The sequence below is a fragment of the Gallus gallus genome, chromosome 7, assembly GCF_016699485.2.
Source record: "Gallus gallus isolate bGalGal1 chromosome 7, bGalGal1.mat.broiler.GRCg7b, whole genome shotgun sequence".
In the NCBI taxonomy this organism is placed as follows: domain Eukaryota; kingdom Metazoa; phylum Chordata; class Aves; order Galliformes; family Phasianidae; genus Gallus; species Gallus gallus.
Genome location: NC_052538.1, coordinates 18,550,088 through 18,568,075, shown reverse-complemented (window position 1 = coordinate 18,568,075; position 17,988 = coordinate 18,550,088). Strand labels below are relative to the sequence as shown.

General features: G+C 37.7%; 2 protein-coding genes across 4 annotated transcripts in view; one reads left to right on the top strand and one right to left on the bottom strand.

Annotated features, from left to right (window-relative positions):
* Positions 1 to 6,975, top strand: part of CERS6 (ceramide synthase 6) — a 114,748-nt gene extending 107,773 nt beyond the window's left edge. For both annotated transcript variants that reach the window (XM_025152632.3, XM_025152631.3), the window contains one exon: positions 1,604 to 6,975. In XM_025152632.3, the coding sequence (XP_025008400.1) occupies positions 1,604 to 1,765 (162 nt within the window). In that variant the 3' untranslated portion in view covers positions 1,766 to 6,975. The remainder of the gene's footprint in view (positions 1 to 1,603) is intronic.
* A 7,582-nt stretch (positions 6,976 to 14,557) lies between these two features.
* On the bottom strand, positions 14,558 to 17,978 carry SPC25 (SPC25, NDC80 kinetochore complex component). Of its 2 annotated transcripts, NM_001277857.2 has the most exons (6): positions 17,426 to 17,978; positions 17,276 to 17,341; positions 16,375 to 16,521; positions 16,137 to 16,241; positions 15,537 to 15,635; positions 14,558 to 14,822 (listed from the first exon to the last, which is right to left on the bottom strand). In NM_001277857.2, exons 1-6 carry the CDS (start codon positions 17,577 to 17,579, stop codon positions 14,689 to 14,691), a joined length of 705 nt encoding a protein of 234 aa, NP_001264786.1. In that variant the 5' UTR covers positions 17,580 to 17,978; the 3' UTR covers positions 14,558 to 14,688. The 2 variants fall into 2 exon arrangements, with proteins under 2 accessions (NP_001264786.1, XP_025007962.1); XM_025152194.3 differs by lacking the exon at positions 15,537 to 15,635.
* Between the last annotated feature and the right edge of the window lie 10 nt (positions 17,979 to 17,988).

The window sequence follows — 17,988 nt, the reverse complement described above, 5'->3', positions numbered from 1 at the left end:
TGGGATAGAGGAGAATTACTGTAATAAAAAAAAATTACGTGACATTCCCTGTTATGTAATTGTTTTGATTTCTTTGGGGAAAAGTCTTGCCATGTGTTTTCTCACCTTTGTGTCCATTCATTGTGATAAAGTCAACTGTAACTGTCAGATGTGGTGATCTATATGGACAGTGTGGATAGATCCTGACAGAATTAGGAATCTCAGCTATATAAACAGGGATACAAACAAGAATGGAAAGCTGCATCATTAAACTTGCAAGCAACTTAAAATTCATGCCTCATTTTGTTCATACTTTTTTTTTTTACTTCATCTGATATAATTCTAACATTTTTATAGATTATCAAGCCCAGGTTGGATAAAGATCTGTGACAAACTTTTCCTTACCCCATTGCTGACTCTCCTTTGAGCAGGACTTTAGGCATAGACTTCCCAAGGTCTCTTCTGACCTGAGTTATGGGCAGTTATTGGGAGTTATATGAGACTCTGGCTGTGTCATTGTTACCTCCTGGGGGAAAAAAAAAAAAGAAAACAAACAAACAAACAAAAAACCCTGAAGAATAGAGCAGGCAGGGCTTTTTCTTTGCATGATTTTGTTTTCAGTTCTCTTCTTTGCTCTCCTTATCGTGCCTGTTGTTTTCTTCCCCACTTGTTTGCACCCAAAACAAGTAAAAGAGTGGGGACAAGTCACCTCAGAGATTCTGAAGGGACCTAGTGTTCCGCTCTCAAACTTAGTGATCTTCACTTATGACCCTCAGTGAGCTCTACTAAAGAGTAGAGCAGACTTCTTAGCGTAAGGAGTAGAATTCATAAAGTAAATGGATATAAATTAACAGGAATTAAGTTCAGCTGGGATTTAGCAGCAAATCATTAGCAATTAAAGCCAGTATGTTTCTGAAGCAGCATTCAAATGGAAAAATTTGGCAGATGATTGAACTGCTCGATACCATATGTGGTTCCTGTGATAGCAACTGGACTATGTTCTGTGTTTCCAACCACCATTCTCATCATTTCTCTAAGATCGGACTGCAATTACCTGGTGCAGTGAGCTATGTTTAGACTAATACATCTACCTTCTGCTGCCAGTCCACAGCACATTTCTTGCAAGCTGTATAGTCTCTAGAGAATGACTTAGGAAGTGAATGGAAAAAGGTTAGTGGAAATATTTTGCCTTTATCCTGATATTATCAAGTAAAAGAGAAGTACCCCAAAGGAAGCATAGGAACACCTGTACCACCTATGAGCTTACCGCTGTATTGAAGATACAGAAAATAAGGTCGTAGTGGGAGGGCAAAGAGACAGGGACTAGGCTGAACTAGGAAGTTTGAATTGTTGCTTCCTTTAGTAGGTACTACCCTTTGCCTTGAGCACTGTGCTCTCCCTTTGATGTACTACCTTGAATGCATCGGTGCAAAGTTCTTACCTTGCTTCTGCTAACAGAGTGTTTGAAGGGAGTTCTAGACAAGAGGAGAAATGTGCCAGATCTGATACCACTTTCAAATCTCCAATTGAAAACTGTTTGAATTCTCTGATTCCAGCTTGAATCAAAAAGCTCCATTCTTTCCTTCAAATTGTCTACTGCTTGTTTTTTCTTCAAATTCTACAGGTAACAAAGGATGACCGAAGTGATATTGAGTCAAGCTCAGATGAGGAAGAAACAGTACCTCGTTCAAAGACCCTGCACAGCACTATCACCACTAATGGGACTGGTGGTGCCAATGGGACAAACGGGTATCTTACTGGTAGCACATGCTCAGAGGAGCATTAATCTTTCAGTGTCACAAGACATAAACAGGATGAACTGTTTGCTACTGTAAGTAAATTAGAAGTTGTGAATGCGGTTTCTTCATATATCTCAGCATCAAAAAAAAATTAGGAGTATCAAAGCATTCTGATAGTGCACTGCCATACTCCCTGTTTGTGAATGAAGACGACACATCATTCTGTATACGTAGGTAGGCATGCTGTATGTGTATGTAATTGACACAATGGGAGCAGTATTTTCACTTGTACCATCTTTGAAATATTATTTATTCTGTATTCTTTCTGGGAACTTCTGGACAAAAGGGAACATCCATTCTCAAACTTTATCTCTTGGGATTTTCGGTGGAGAGCATCATGCTCTGATCTCTTCTGTCCATCCCTGTTGCTTTTGCTGAGTCTGCTATAAATAATAGTTGCTTGATTTGTTACTTACAAAAGACAGAACATAGCTTTGCAGATTCTAGTTCTGCTTCAGATATTTTTGCTACCTTCGTGTTTTAAAGTGCTGGTTTTGAAACTGCCTATCAAATCACACTGGCCATTTCTCCAACGTAAAGTTTTAAAAGACTGGATTGATATTTTGAATGCTAGGTAATATGGTCAATTAGCAATTAGTGGAAAAAGAACTGTTGTGATTGTGGAAATGATATTTTAGCATAACCTAAAATTCAAAATTGGTGGTTCTTTGCATTAGAAGTAGACTTGATTAGTTGTGCAAATGTCCAGAAGCATTGATGTCAGCAGTTAGGATGCACTCGTTCTTGCCTTTTATTTTTCCTTGCAATTTTTGACATCTATAGATTTCAGCTTTTTATGCAGATTCCATGTTGAAAGGTATTTGTTCAAGTGCACCATTGTGAATCCAGAAATCACTCCTGAAACTATTCTTGCAAGTTCATAAGGATGAGAGCAGAGAGTGGAAAAAAAACAGCAGATGAAATGTCATTGCTTCCTTGGACACAGTTTATACTAGGTATCGTTCTTACAGTCATTGCCACTTATTTAGTAGGCTGAAGAGAGAAAAGACAGAATGCCATATGTTCCTATAAGTACTTTAAATGCATGAAAACTTGAGCAAAATTCACTTAGCATAATTCTTAACATAGAACTTTGAAGGTTCGGCACTATTCTATCACTTTTATAAATAAAATTGTTTTTAAATAGTTTTGCTCTCCTATTTCATCCATTATTTACAAACTGTGTCCTGAAGAAGAGAAAATAATACCCCAAATAGGTATCATTTTAACATGATATACTCACTTCTTTCTAGATTAAAGTTTGATATAGGATGCTAAGGATCATAAAACTCTTGTGGGACATTTTTCTGTGATTTGTGATAGCAGTGCCAAAAGTAGGCAAGGTTCTCGGGCAACAGACTCTATGCAACCTACTGTTCAACAGTATTGTGTGTGTGCACACAGAACCAATGTACTTACAGACCAAAGACATATATATATATATATATATATATATGGAAAAAAAAAAAGAAAAAAAATATGGAAGGAAGGAATAAACAAAGAAAAAAAAAAGGGTAACAGCATGTCTCTCTCGAAAGGGACCAGAATGCTGCCTTTAGCTGAAAGTCTAGTCCAGGAAATATCTCTTATTCCTTCTACCTATGCAAATGGTAAAATATAGGTGGTTTCTGGCATAACAAAATATGTTTAAAGACTGTACTGTATACAGACTCCACTGAAGAAAATTTTGTTGCCAGTTCTCTGTTTTTGGGGAGGAAAAAAAAAAAAAAAAGATTTGTTCTATTCCCCTAGTGAGTCTTGAAAACTTCTGAAACTTTTATTACTCATAGAAACCATTTATACATCAGCAAAAGATGCGCTGAAAGTAAGGAAAGAATAATATGAATGAAAATCGTACTGCCGCTTAGTAGAAAACAAAGGTAAGAAAACAAAAAACTTCTGAATCATGGGAGAAATATTGTCAGTTTTGCTACTTATACAGCATCCTTTATTATTCAGCAGTTTCATAGTTTGTATGTCCCTGAGCATATCTGAGGGAGAAAGGGAGCCTTAAATCTCCCTCTCCTCTAAAAGCTTCTTTGCCTCTAATTTTTTTCATCTGTCTTCTGTGCCTGTGATTTTAATGCAAGTAATACATATGAAGATACCGTGATTGCAATAGAAACTATCCCATCCACAGTATTTGAAGTGGCCATTGTTTAATAATTATTGTTAAGATTATACTAAGGTTTTAAAACAAAATGGTCTTGGGATTTATTGAATAAACATTGTTAGTTCTGAAATCTGACCTGCTAAGATGGTCATTGAGAATAACATCTTAGAATCATAGAATATCCAGAATTAGAAGAGACCCACAAGGATCATTGAGCCCAGTTCCTGGTTCCACACAGGCCCACCTACAATTCAAACCCTATGTCTAAGAATGTTGTCCAAATGTTCCTTGAATTCTGGCCACATGAGGTTGTGACCACTGCTCTGGGGAGATTGTTTCAGTGCCAACCAGCCTCTGCTGAATAGGCCTAAACATGCCTCTTTCATGATGTTCATTTCTATCTCTACTGGATTTCCCTTTTGCAAAGGTCGTTACAAAACTGGTATTCTGGCAAATATTTTGTCTTATGTGGAGGCAGAATGTTGCTCTCAGTTGTCACTGTACACCTATATTACTGTAATGTCTTTGATGTCTGGACAGAAAACAGTTCCCACTAAGAATCTCCAAACAAGAGGCAGACAACTTTGGTCCCTGTTGATCCTCACCAGCTGTTCTGTATAGTATTGATTCAGACCTACAGTCAGTGTTACAACTGGAGTTGACCAACTGACTCTGGCTTAGTGTATCCCCATTGTTAAATAATGAAACGTGGATTGAAAGCGGTTTGAATTCTAAATTAAGTTGTATCTGTTATGCACTAAAGCATGTAAATACTTTTTGTGGTTCATTTGACCCCCCAGTAACTTATTTATCTCCTATAAACCAGGCTTTTTGAAGTCCATTCTTAGCAGCCTAGAATAAGTACAAATATGTTTGGAAAATAGGCAGAGTAACAGAGTCAAAAGGCATGTTTGTGAAAGTGGGGTGAGAGCAAAGAAGCTTCAAGTACTTAACTAAACTTTGCTAAACAATTTTTAATGGAGATTAAGAATTCTTACTTTTTTTTTCTCTCCTTACTGAGAACGACCAAGTGTTTTAGTGATCATATTAGGCAGCGTGCTTTCATTCGTTGCTTTGGCCAATGGATGTCAAAACTTTGGCTTCATCTTCCAGAGAATATCATTCACTTGTTTCCTTTTCAGTTGAATTGGTTTGCTTCTTTGCTGAAGAGATTTGTAAGGTGCTTTTGGAGGCTGTCACATATGTAAAGGATAATCACACGTATTCCTAAAAATTTATTAAAGTGATTCGCATGGCTCAAGGTAAAAGCAATATCTTAAAAGGATCTGTATATTCATACCTTTTGTAGAATTTAGAAGAGGGTTTGTATTCTGTAACCTTTTTGTCTTCAACCTCTATGCTCTATATAGTACAGTACATGACACAGTGGTTAAGATGTTGAAGTAGAAAAATGAGGAAGTGATGTGTAGAGTTTGTTAGTAAATGGTAGGAATTTTTCTTCTCTCCCTAGACAGTCCAGAGTATATTAAAATAAGATTCAGGTCTCCCTTTGCTTACTGCTTTCCATATTGTCATGTTTTGTACCGGAAAAAGAAAATATTTGTTGTTGGGGTTTTTTTTTTCTTAAGAAAACGAAACAAAAACAAACACTTAAACAAACACTGCAGAAAACGGAACAAATATCTAATGAAATTACAATGGTGAACGCTGGAGTCATTTGGATCTTGATTGCTGTTCAGTAGTGCTAGTTCTATAATACCAAAGTGTCCCATGCTGTTTTCCTTGTTGCCATTTTGTATTTTTTCTATGTGTTAATTATTTAATTCCAACAGAATTGAAACAGGTGTCACAGCTTCAGATGTGTTCAGCTCCTGTTTTAGACTGGGACCATTCTGTATGATTGCTGATGCCAAATCCTTTTTCTGAGACCCAAGTACATGCACTAAAGCTTTGCTTACAGTAAAATGATTCTTGTCTTAAATCAGTGTCTGTTTTGAATGAAAATCACTTCACAGTTCTGAACAGACCATGATGGCAAAAGCTGTTACCCTGCAGCAAATGTCAGTGATCAACTTGAGGTGATTTAGACACTGCGTGTTTTACGCAGCCTATTCTACTAGGAAGCATAAGGCCTATTATGTTCATCTTCTCATTAGCTCAGCCTTCTGTATTCTCAGAGAACTATGAGCTAACATTGGTTTTCTATAGTTGATGCTTTGGTATTTTTTTAATCTATTTGCTACAACCCATTTTTGTATGTCTCCTACTTGTCTACTACTTGTGACATTTGTTGTAAGAGAAGCTGTTGAATACTTTTTATCCTTCCTGTAATGTAAAACCTGTTAGGCCTAACTTCAGTGTTCTGCACACTACAGTTGCCTTTAAACCACAAAGAAAAACCAGTTTGTATTACTTGCTTTGACGGGTTTGATTTGGAGCAGGTACCTAATGGAAACTTCAGGAAGACAACCTTATTCTTTATGTCTTTTCTTTTTGGGAAATCTTTATGGAAGTTTGGAAAAGTGGCATATGTGTGTAGCCTTTAAATTGTAAAGATTTCTGACTGTAGTTGCAATGAAAACACAGTGTTTGAAAGTGTCTGTACAGAATTATGTTTTTGAAATTGCTTTCAATTTGAAAAATGGATGAAAATGCTATGAAATTATGTTTTCTAGCTGTGACTGATTATATATGAGATGAAAAAAACAAAATGATTATCTTACCTAAAATGATCTGTGTAATTAAAGACATTCTATAGCTTCTGTTGAATTTCACCTTCTTGTAGTCCCAGGATTTAAGTTTCATAGACAAGCTCTCATACTGTAGTGTGCATGTTGACTGCCTGTTGCAAGTCACCGTTAGAGTGAGGCAGATGACACTATTTCAGCTGTGTTTTCATTACAATCGTGTGCTTGAGCAACTCTTTCAGAAATGCAGTGATATGTAGGAAGTCCGCAGTCCCAGACACAGTGATGTGCTAGCTAGCTGGAAGTCCTTTTATGTACAGCTGTTGCGTAGAACTTCGGGAGTTATTTTGTGTTTAACTCGGTTTGGTTTTCTTGGTTGTTTCTTTTTATAATATGGAAAAATAATTATTCCTCATAAAGTCTCTGAACCAATAAATATTGTGGGCTATTTTAATTTGGAAACACTTTCATAATAAATATAAATATTAGGAATGTACTGTCAGTTGCCTTCTTTTGCATGAAATGCAAACAAGAAGTTTTCCTTTGTTTTAATTCATAGGTTGCCATCGACGCTGCAGATGCCAACATTTTTAGGACAAACCAAGTGTGTCTTTGCAGAGATTGTCACTGTGGTATTGTCTGGTATTTCTTGGTTGAGATGGTTTATATCAGTAAGTGTTAGAGGAGCAAGTTCTCTCTGTGAAAAATAGACATTTTGCTAGGATTTCAAATATAAAATTCTGGAAGTTATCACTTCTGAATGTCCAGCTTTACCCACTTCACGAGAGCTGTGTTTTTTCTCAGTCTAGATGGTCAGAGTTTTATAAAAATGGATATTCTTTTGTATGTTTCAGGTTAGACGGTCAGTTGGTAAAGCAGCAACTCCAGTGCACTAAGTTGGAATTTCTTTCATACACTCACAGTTGTAGAGTTTACAAGGTACCACCATCAGGCAGCCTCCGGTGCAGCACTAGAACACTATGAAGAACTACGTGAATGATGAGATGCATAGAAACATTCATACAACTTCAGAAGAAAATTTAGGTAACATTTTTGCAAAACACAAGTACCAGCTATATAGGAATATCCACACATCATGTGGAAGTTTTTATTCTGGAAGACAATTAAACCCGGAGATTTACACTGTATTTCAAGAACTAATTACTGCAGTTGTTAATATGTCACCATGGTAATATATAGAAAAAAATCTTGCAGATTTAGTATGTCATTTAAATTCTTGTTAATTGAAGAGATGTACTGGAAGATTTAGTTATTCAGGAATTTTTCCAGTTGTATGTTTAATGTCTTTTTCATCCTGTTCCGTGTGTACCATTCAACATACATAGCACAGGTGACAGCAAGTGTGTACAGAAAATGGCTCAGGATAGTGTTTAAAAAAAGAAAAGGAAGAAAACAAGAATTTCTTGGTGTCCTGCCTTCAAGTCTGTAAAAATCTGCAAAAGAAGTGTAGTGGTTCTCAGAAGAAAGCAGGTCTGTACTGCTTTGGAAGAGCTAAAACACAGTGGCTGCCCACAGAGACTGCTGTTTGTGAGACAGTTTCCTGCAGGACAGGAGGTGAGTGGAAGAAATCCAGATGTGTAAATGTGTTGAGTGGGCAAATTTCAGTGTGACTCAGTAGTTCATCATACTGTGGTGGGCAGAACCTGGGAGCGTGCATAGAGGAATTTTCTGCTCCACACCATCAGTTCAGGCTTTTCTAGTGTGGATGGAGGGTTGCTGTTTCCCTAACTCATGCTGGTGGGTTTTTTGGTGCTCTTTTGTTGTTCTGCATGATGCTATTTGCGCCCCTTTAACTTATTTTACACTGCTTACCTTTGTCAGTATGTTGCGTTGTGAAGTGTATTTCACAAAAGAGAATGCCAATTTGTGCTCAGGTGTAGAGGAGCCATGGATGATTTTAATGTGATTATCAAAAGTTTTTTTCTACAGAGATCCTATGTTTATTTTATTGGGGAATTTTAAAGGATAAACACACCCTTTATTAAAAAGTATAAGACACACAAATGAATATTGGTATGAGTAATAAGAATGAAGTTAGAATGCATGTTGGACTGACGTAGGTGTCCAGAATTCTTACTAGTGATTGTCCTTCCCTCTGCACTCTCAAAGCCAGAGATCATCACTCTGTGAAAACTTAAGTGCTAAGCAGCTGCCTTTAAGTTCGATAATACAAAACCTTTCTGTGCAAGGCAAATGCAAATTAATTCTGCAAACAAGATTATTTTATTTTTACACATGTCCTGCGAAGCTTAGCTGTGCACATGTTAGAGAGGCAGAGGTTGAGCACTAGAGGATAGCTGGCTTTCCCCAGGTAGTTGCTGCTGGTCCATTGAAGGAGCCACAATGTTTGCTTTGCTTTGCACAAAGGAAGCAAGTAAGGCTGGCTGTAGAAGGCAGCCGAAACCATTGAAGAATATTGTGAAAATATGCTTTAGAACTAGTAGATGAAAAGCACTGAAAGATTTCCTTGAAAGGTCCTACTTTCATGAAATTCAGAGTTAATGTTCGGTGTGATAAGCTATGGATTTCCACATAAAACAGACTACAGAAACCCCTAAGATTAGGTATGCTGGCAAAATAAACAGGTTGAGGTAAAGTGTTGTTCTGAGGGAAAGTAACCCTACAGGTGCAGAGACAGTGGGAGGAAAAATTTGAAAATAAATAGGGATGACAAAAAATTTGGAACATTGAGCACAGAAAATTGGACTTCAGCTTGTATTTTTAGATGTCAGGGGAAACAACTGTGAGTGCAATTGTGAGATAATCTGAAAATGTAATGTTCGGCAGGGAAAATGACAGTCTCCTCTGTACAGCTTGAGTGGTGATGGATGATTCTTGATTCAGGGATATCAGAGCAGCCATCAAAAGACTGATTAATATATTTTAAAGTAGGTAATGCTTCAAACACTGCATTTTACCTGCAAAATCAAAAAAACCAGGCATTGTAGGACTGTTTCGGTGGAGATTAGGAGACTGTAGAAATGCCATCAGGCAAATATTGTACAGGAATCTGTTAGATTGGAGCTTGCTACATGACTTATATCATACAGCCAGAGCAGTGGAGCAAGAACAGTTCTGAGTCTGATATTTTTAGAATTGATGCATGTATATTGGCTGCACAGATAATATTCAAATCTTCACTGTGTTATACATTATGGGGCTTTGGGTTTATTGATTCTGCTAGAGGGTGGTGAGTGACAAATCCATGTGCTGCTTATTTACTTCTTGTAGGATTTCCAAATTTGAAGCCTATGTCAGGGCTCAGTAGTGGTTACGGAGCTTGCCAAAACCCAGGAGTGGGATCTAGCAGACTCTTCAGAATTGCATTAGGCCTGAAAGTAAGGATTGTCTGCACTCAAATAAGTGTTCAAATAAATAATTTTCTCAAAGTTAGAGTTTTGAGTCTGCAGTATTTTAGAATAAATTAATTTTTCAAAATGCCTTAAAAATAGATGAGATTTCTCCACGCACCCCATTACTGAGAGTCAGCTTCCTCAGTTTTCAGTTCAGTGAGGCATCTAAGCACACAGCTGGCCTGCTCCCTATTTAGCAGTCATATAGACACATTTCAGTTGCCTTGGTGTCACTGAAGAGTTGTGCAGCTGAAACTGTAATGAATGTAGACATAAAATAGAGTTGACTTTCCTTTTTCTTGGAGTATTATATTCCAGAGCATGCATGGAAATGGAGGACCAGATCTGACCACCTTGTATCTTTGGAAGAGCTGCTTCCTACCAGAAAGGTTTGCTATTTTATGGTCGTATTGGCCTAATCTCTCATCTGCGTAATTTTAATCTAATTTAATTCAGCCAAAACACTGACCCTGCTATAGCTGCCAACATCTTGGATTACATGCTGTGTGCTCTCTGATCAGAGAAATAAGATCAGCGGTGTTTGCTACTAGGACTTCTGGATTGTTTTCAGCAAACAAGGATCCATTAATTCAGTTAAGCTTCCTTTAGTTCCTTCTGTGCTATAATCACTCCTCTTTCTTCTTTCTTTATTCAGTTTTCCTTCTTTTCATATGGATTTCCTGTTCTGTACCAACCAGTACAGTTGAGAAATTTTAGTGGAAGGAAACTTCAGCAGGACCAGCTGAGGCAGATAAGCTATTATTATCACATAAATTCCATGAAGATTGACTGCAAATTTGGTATTCTTGATTTGTTGCAGTGCCACTAGTAGAGCACTTAGTGAAGGTGGTGCCTGCATTCCCCAACAGACTGTCAGAATCATAGGCTGACTTCTGAGAAGTCTGGAGCCTAAAATGACAGATAATTGCTGCAGAGTTGCAGATGACAGCATCGAGGACTGCGTGTCAGAAGAGATTTACCTCTTTCCTGTACAAACAGGATTATATTAGATGGCTTGTCTGCCTATGCACAAAGTATGGGATAATACAGGCTGGTAAGTCATGCTAATGGTGGCTAATGTGAAAATAATACAATTATCAATTTGCTGAATTGTTTTTGCATTAATGGGTCTGTGTCAGACTTGGAATTAGACAAGCAGTCTTGTTAGCCTCATTTGGAAGAGTTAGTATTAGTTACTTGCCTGTGCTTATTTTTAATGGATGACATAATCAGTTATTTGAATTTTACTTGAACTTATGTAGTACACCACTCATAAGGTCACCCCTCTATCACTTCTACGTTCTCCTTGCTTAACCAAAAAGTTGATGTAATGTAGTCTGGTCTCAACTGCCTGGAATCTTTTCTGGTAACGGCCATTGGTCTTAGAAGTGTGTAATTGGTATTTGTTTAACAGGCCTCTTTCTCTGCTGAGACAGTTATTTCAGCTGAAGCTCTGGTGCAGAAGATACAGGATACTGAAGAACTGGGCCCATGATACAGTACTCAGTGCAAAAGAATTTATTGAGCCAAGTCAGCCAAAGTGCACATTTCCTTACCAAGAAGTGAGTCAATAGCAATTAGCATTGTTCAACATGCTGCAATCTGAGAAAAAGGAAATTGGATTAACACTAATTGCATCTTGTTTCAATTTATCATTTTGGTGCACAGACACTTTAAAATACACATAAGGCCATATAAAAAAACAGTGTGCACTTACATGAGTAAACATTATAACATAGTATCTCTAAAAACTTATGAATCTAATGCTCAACTCAAATATGAAATATCAAGTAGTGTTGCAGCTACTGCTGTTTCAACGGCGTATTAGAAATCAGCAGCCAGGTGAAGGGCAGAGCCACAAATCCATGCTCCACACTGAAGCAAGGGTGAGCAGAGCTCAACTGTTATCCTACTGATTTTTGTTTTTTTACAGCAGCCAACCAGACAACAAAATAGTATAACTGAGGACTGGGACAAGCTCACACTCACTAGGAAGATTGTAAAGAAGAGATGAGATAGTGCCATTTCTCTTCACTGCAATGTTTCAGGACAAAAACACAGAACTGTGGGAAGCCAGGCTTCATTACCTCTGGAACAACTTGCTTATAAGCTCAAGATTCTGAAGTGTTCTTTGTGGATAATTTTTAGACTGATTAGAGATAATAAAAATAAGAAGAATGAATTCTCACTGTCTGGTAATCAAAGCTGTTTCCCAAAACCTTTCAGGCATAAAATCCTATTTCAGCAGTAAAGCCTAATGTGTAATTGGGTTGCAACTCTTTCTTTCAAAAAGGTAAGAGAGTATTAGAATAATTACTTAGCATAGTTTATTCATAAAATTAAAACACATACTGTAATCTGCCTGTGGGACTAAATGATTTATGTATGCATAGGTTTGTTATATTGAGTTCAGCAGGAATTTAAATCACTCACAAATGAGTGCATAGTGATTTTAGAGTATTGTAACACTGGGACTAATTTAGACCATTTCAGGGTATTGAATAAATCCACAAAGTTTACTGAAGCACTGGGGAAGATAGTAAGTAATATAAAACATGATAGAAGCATAGCATAACTTCTATGTCCTTCTTAGTTCTCACAAGTGTAGCTAATACTTATTCATTTGCTTTCTATAAAGTCTAGCAAAGTGCAAGGGGGCTTATGGAAAACATCAACCAGCTCAGTTTAACCACTTCCAATCTTGGTTGAGTAGGTGTATTATAATAAAATTGTTGTTAGCCAGAACAACTATTAAAGTATTTCAATTTCTTTTCAAATCTGACCTCCAGCTGGCTTATAGTGACTGTGATTAAAATACTAACATTTAATATCCAGTCTCAAATTCTGCCTTCAAATTCACAGTGAGTTTTTAATATATTTTAAATCCAACACTTTTTCCTAGATTTTTTGTGTTGTTATGAGATAAATTTGATGAGACTCTGAGCATACATGCTGATGTGTATTAGCAGTTTTCTCCATAGCCAGTAGTAGTAGCTGGTCAATGAATTGCAGGCTTGACCCGCAGTAACTGAGTACAGGTAGATAATTTGAAAGAGAAGGCAGTAATCAGGGCTGGGCAAATTATTTGTTAAAAAAAAAAAAAGCCTTTTCTGACTTTTGCAAAAATAGAATCTCTCTGGATCAAGATAGCTGTGATCCTACTAAAAGACAGAGCACTCCCAGCTGGAGGGAGATGGATGACTGTGTCACAGTCTCTGAGCTGCATTTTGCTTTTAAGCTCAAGAGCTTGTCCCATAAGCTCTTTAGGATGGTTTCAGTCTGTGTGCTATTCAGTATCCTGGGGTCCCAATAATTACATCTATTGAGTCAACATATATTAACCTAGTTGGCCCTGCTATTATTGGATAAAGATGTGTTGTGCAACTTCACAACAAACATGAAATTCCTAATTGACACATTCCAGTGTGTGAAGTTTAAGTGCAATTGCTGCAGGCATAAAAGTTGTAAGCATTTATGACAAATATTCAACTAGCATATAGGCTGTTTCAGATGTCACAAGCTAGTTCTGCTTTGTGTTTTGTAATATGAGAAACAAGTATGTTGTATATAATTCCTTTCTAGCCTTTACCTGCTTTTGGAATGCCTAGCTTTTTTCTAAAGGAAGCAAGATCTGCATCTTATTTGCCTCGGTAAATACAAACATTCATTATTCAAATTCCAAAAGGAGTTGCAAAGGTTTAAATTACAATAAACATTTTAAATTGTAGTGTTTACTTTAGGGGTATGCACAGAATATTTACAACCAGGCACATCAATTCTAGCCAATACTGCATTGGAATTTACGTGTCTAGGAATTATTTGTCGTTTATTTTATGTTCTGTACAGAGCGATCTTGGTGAAATAATTTCATTAGAAGCCATAAACCAACTACTGATGCCTGGAATGAACATGAAAAGAAGAAATGATGGCAGATGAAACGAAAACAGCAGTAAGTCTGAGTGTTTGTCTTTGTTAGAGCCTTTTTCAGTGTTTTTTTCACCCTGTGAAGATGACATGCTTCAGAGTGCACCTAAGCAATATGTACACTCCTAGTGAGAAAGTTCTATTTGAAAGCATGGAAATAAGGTGGCTGCATAGTGCTTTTTTGCTCAGAGCTGTTAAATATTTCTTTCCAGTGCAACTAAGAATTGCCTGGCACAGGCAGATGGAGAAGGGTACGAACATGTTTGAAAATGAATTCAGGCATTCTGAATTAGAAGGGTGACAGTTAGTGAGAAGGCAGAATGGATGGGAATTTGTAACATGGAGGGGTCTACTGGTCTACTAACCTAACTGAAAGTATAACTTTCCTATTTTGTTTCAGAAAAGGTATTTTTTGTTAATAGTTATAGCTAGCACAAAGGTTTTTTGTTTGCTTGGGATTTTTGTTATGACTGTCCACCTCCCACCTTCTGCTCATTCAGTTTCCACTTTACTTTTGGGATGACAATCTCAGAAAGCAAACAGAAATACTACATTGCTCATTTTTTGTAAGCCTCTTAAATGAAATCCTTAAATGAAAACTTAGCTGTTTGCTTCTGGATCCATATTTACAAGTCCGGAGACACTCAGTTAAGGAAGTAGTTGATTATAATGTTGTTCCAAAAATGACCTAAAATGTCCCTTTAGAACAGTGGACTAAAATACTGTTTTCATTACTTTTCTTTATTTAGAAATTAGAGAAGTAGAGTAAGACATGGATAAATACATACTTTCACAGCACAGGAAGGAAAAATAAAAGTGCTTTATAGCTAGAAAGCAGTTATAAGCTAATTTTAAGTAGACTGTTTAAAAGATAAAGCAGTGAAGGCTTTTCTGATGTTGGCAATAAATGCAGAAAAATTGTTAGTTTCTCTCACTTTCAGCTGGAACTCTGATATACAATCCAGAGGAGGAGTACACGAAGTCACTAAAACAAGACAGATTTAGAAAAATTAGACCATTTTTATTAAAAGTATATGTATATATATTAGTGCTTTTTCCAGACTTATGAATTATATAGATTGCAGGCTGTGTTGTGTTTTACCTTCACTTATTGTTATTTTTAAGGAATCTATTATATTATTTTCTTTCAGTGAAGACAAAGCTTCCAACAAACACCTTTTTTTTTTTTAAATTTCCAGACCTCCTGCGTGGTGCTGTGCTCCTGCTTCAATTGTAACAATTTGCATCCTGCCTCAAAGACTGAAATGCATTCCTAAATATTTTTGTTGCTCTGCAGGTGGGCATATTGAAAACTGATGTAGCCCAGCATGTGATAAACATTTCACTTCAACACAGTTTGGATTTAAATTAATGAAAAATGAAGTCTACTCTGTCCATACCCAGAGGCACAGAGGGATTGGAGCATCCATCTGTCCCTGCATCTCTCCTCTCTCTCCTGCTTTGCCTGGTACAAAGTAAACAGCAACTTCACAAATGAAGGACAGTGCAGGTAAGCAGATGTGTTTTCATTATAAGCAAGAGTAACTTTATTAAGAACATATTAATGCTGCATTTTTTTTTCACTCTTAAGTTAGAAGATAAGTACAGTTTAGCTGTAACCTTTATAGCTGTCTCTCCCTTTTTTTCAAATATGCACATCAGATTCTGTCCTCATATTTAAAACTTAAAATTCACATACCTTCATAATCTCCCTGTTCATTTATGGAAAGGGTAAACATATACGGCTTGTCGGGATCTTTGTGGTCAATATGTCTGAATATAAACTGTAACTGCTCATCTAAAGCAAACAAACAATTCATTAACACCATTAACTTTGGATGGAGAGCCTCAGCAATGAATCAAAACAAAGTATTAAGATACAGTTAGAATACTTGCAAATTCAGCAAACCTAGTCTCTTTGTAAGACAAATATGTTTTAATATATCATCTTTTGCCATTTGAGAGGCTTACTGTGGAGTTGGCAGTTACTAACCACTGCTTCCTCAGCTTTACAAAGATATCTGAACTGCTCTTCCATGGCAAAAGCAACTGTGACAGTGCCACAGACAGAGGCCCAGACTATGCCTTCTGATCAATCAGCACAGGTTGTCAGTGGTAAGTGGTGTAAACAAATGTAATGAAAGAAAGGAAAATGACTCAATATAATGCACTAGAGAAGCCCAAGCAAGCATATTTGAGGCAATTCTTCAGTTGTGCAAGCTGCAACTTCACTGCATAATCCAGTGTTAACTACATTATGTCAGTGCATTTGGAAACCAAAGAAACTAATATAACTTACTATGAATTCTGCGTATTTCCAATCCAAGCCGCTCTTCAAACAACTCTTTAGACTTGCACAGTCGTTCCACTCTCTCCTTAGTGGCTTTGTTTTTAGAAGATATTACTAGAATTTTAGAAATCACCAGAAATATGAAAGTAAAGGTTAGCAAAGCACACCAAAACTTTAAACAGCAGAAAAGCCCATCAAGAGCTAGCACTGAAAACAATTCGTCCCCTAATTAAGAAACTCTACTTACTTTCCTTTTTTTTCATCAACTCTTCTTTAAGCTCTTGGATACTGTCAGTCAACTCCTTCTTTTGCTCTTCTTCATGGTTTAGGTTAGATTTTATTTCTGTCAAATGTTTTTCATTTTCTGATATATGTTTGTTCTGCTGGAGAATCTCTGACAGGAAACAAGAAAATATGAACATTTACAGCTGATTAGTTAGGTCTCCACTATTTAGTAACTACCTATTTAGTTAGTGATGATTCATTTGAATAAAATCTAGTGAAATGCATGCTACCTCAGCCGGATAGAAAAGTCAGCATGACTGAGAGCATCAAATATCAGCAGAAAGTAAAAGTTGTTCAGAAAAAAAGCTACAGAGAAGCAAGCTCCTCTGACGCTTCAGTGACACGGAGGATGTTTCTGGTGCCAGAACTTGTTACATCTTCAGAACATGAGGATGGTGGATCTTTACAAAATACTCAGCAGAAACCCCTAAGGTAAGGAAACACTCACTGATATCACATGTTGCAACTATTTTTTCCCAAGGTTCTGAAAGTCAGTTACAACATTTTGAGCTATTACTCCTAGACGGTCGACTGTATTTTATTAACAGAGAAGAGGCATAAGTAGCCTCGGAGTATTTAACTTTACCGTGTTGTTTTAAGTGTAATCACCTGTTCATTGTTGAGCAATTGAACCGCTATACAGAACACTTTTAATCAGTCTTTATCTCTCCTGAATGAGCAATTAAATTGTGCAGCAAATAGCTCCTGACCTGCAGTTTACATCCTGTGTCTGAATGCGATTGGCTTTGATTTTGTCTTCACTCTGACTTTGCGAGTTACCTTTTAAAACAGGAAGTACGTCATCCGGCTGGATTCAGTTAGTTTTAGAAAAGTGAGACAATAAGTAAAACATCATACTGTACCATTCCTGTACTCCTGAATTTTATCAATCATCAGGTCCCCTTCTTTCAGCTTCTTGGACCATCTCTCTGCAGGGAAGAGACTCCAGTTACCTGACCAGCTCTGAGCAGCGTGCAGAACACAGGGACGCCACAAACGCACGGCGCTCTTACCTGAAAGTACGTTTATGGACTCCTTGCACGAGTCTCTCAGTGCTAAAGTCTGATTGATCTGTTCAGTGCCATAAACGCTTTTTAATTCAGTCCAAAATTCTTTCATTTCCCTCTCAACGACGGTTATTTCATCTTCTGTCTTTACAGCAGACATGATGCCACAACGTATAAACGAATACCGTGCCGAGACGCAAGCCGACCTCAGCAGCTGTACCCAACGTTAACGGGAGAGCTTCAGGGTTGCTTTTATCCCCCGTGAGTTGTCGTTAACCTTTTCCTTTACGTTGCCTCCGTCACCAACCAGTGACGGCGGTAGCTCGGTTTCCTTTGCCGCCGCAGCGGCGGCTATCCTGGCCCAAGGCTCCGCGCGGCGTGAGGGATACTACCGGCAGAGATCCCCGCGGTGCTGTTGCGCCCCGCCGCGCTCCTGTGGCTCGAGCCGGGCCGCCCCCCGCGCGCAGCTGCCAGCAGCGGCAGCACCCGCAGCTTTCAAACCTCCGGCGCCTTCCCGCCTCTCTAACGGCTGCGTGCTCAGCGCGCGCCGCCCCGCAACAAGCGCGCCG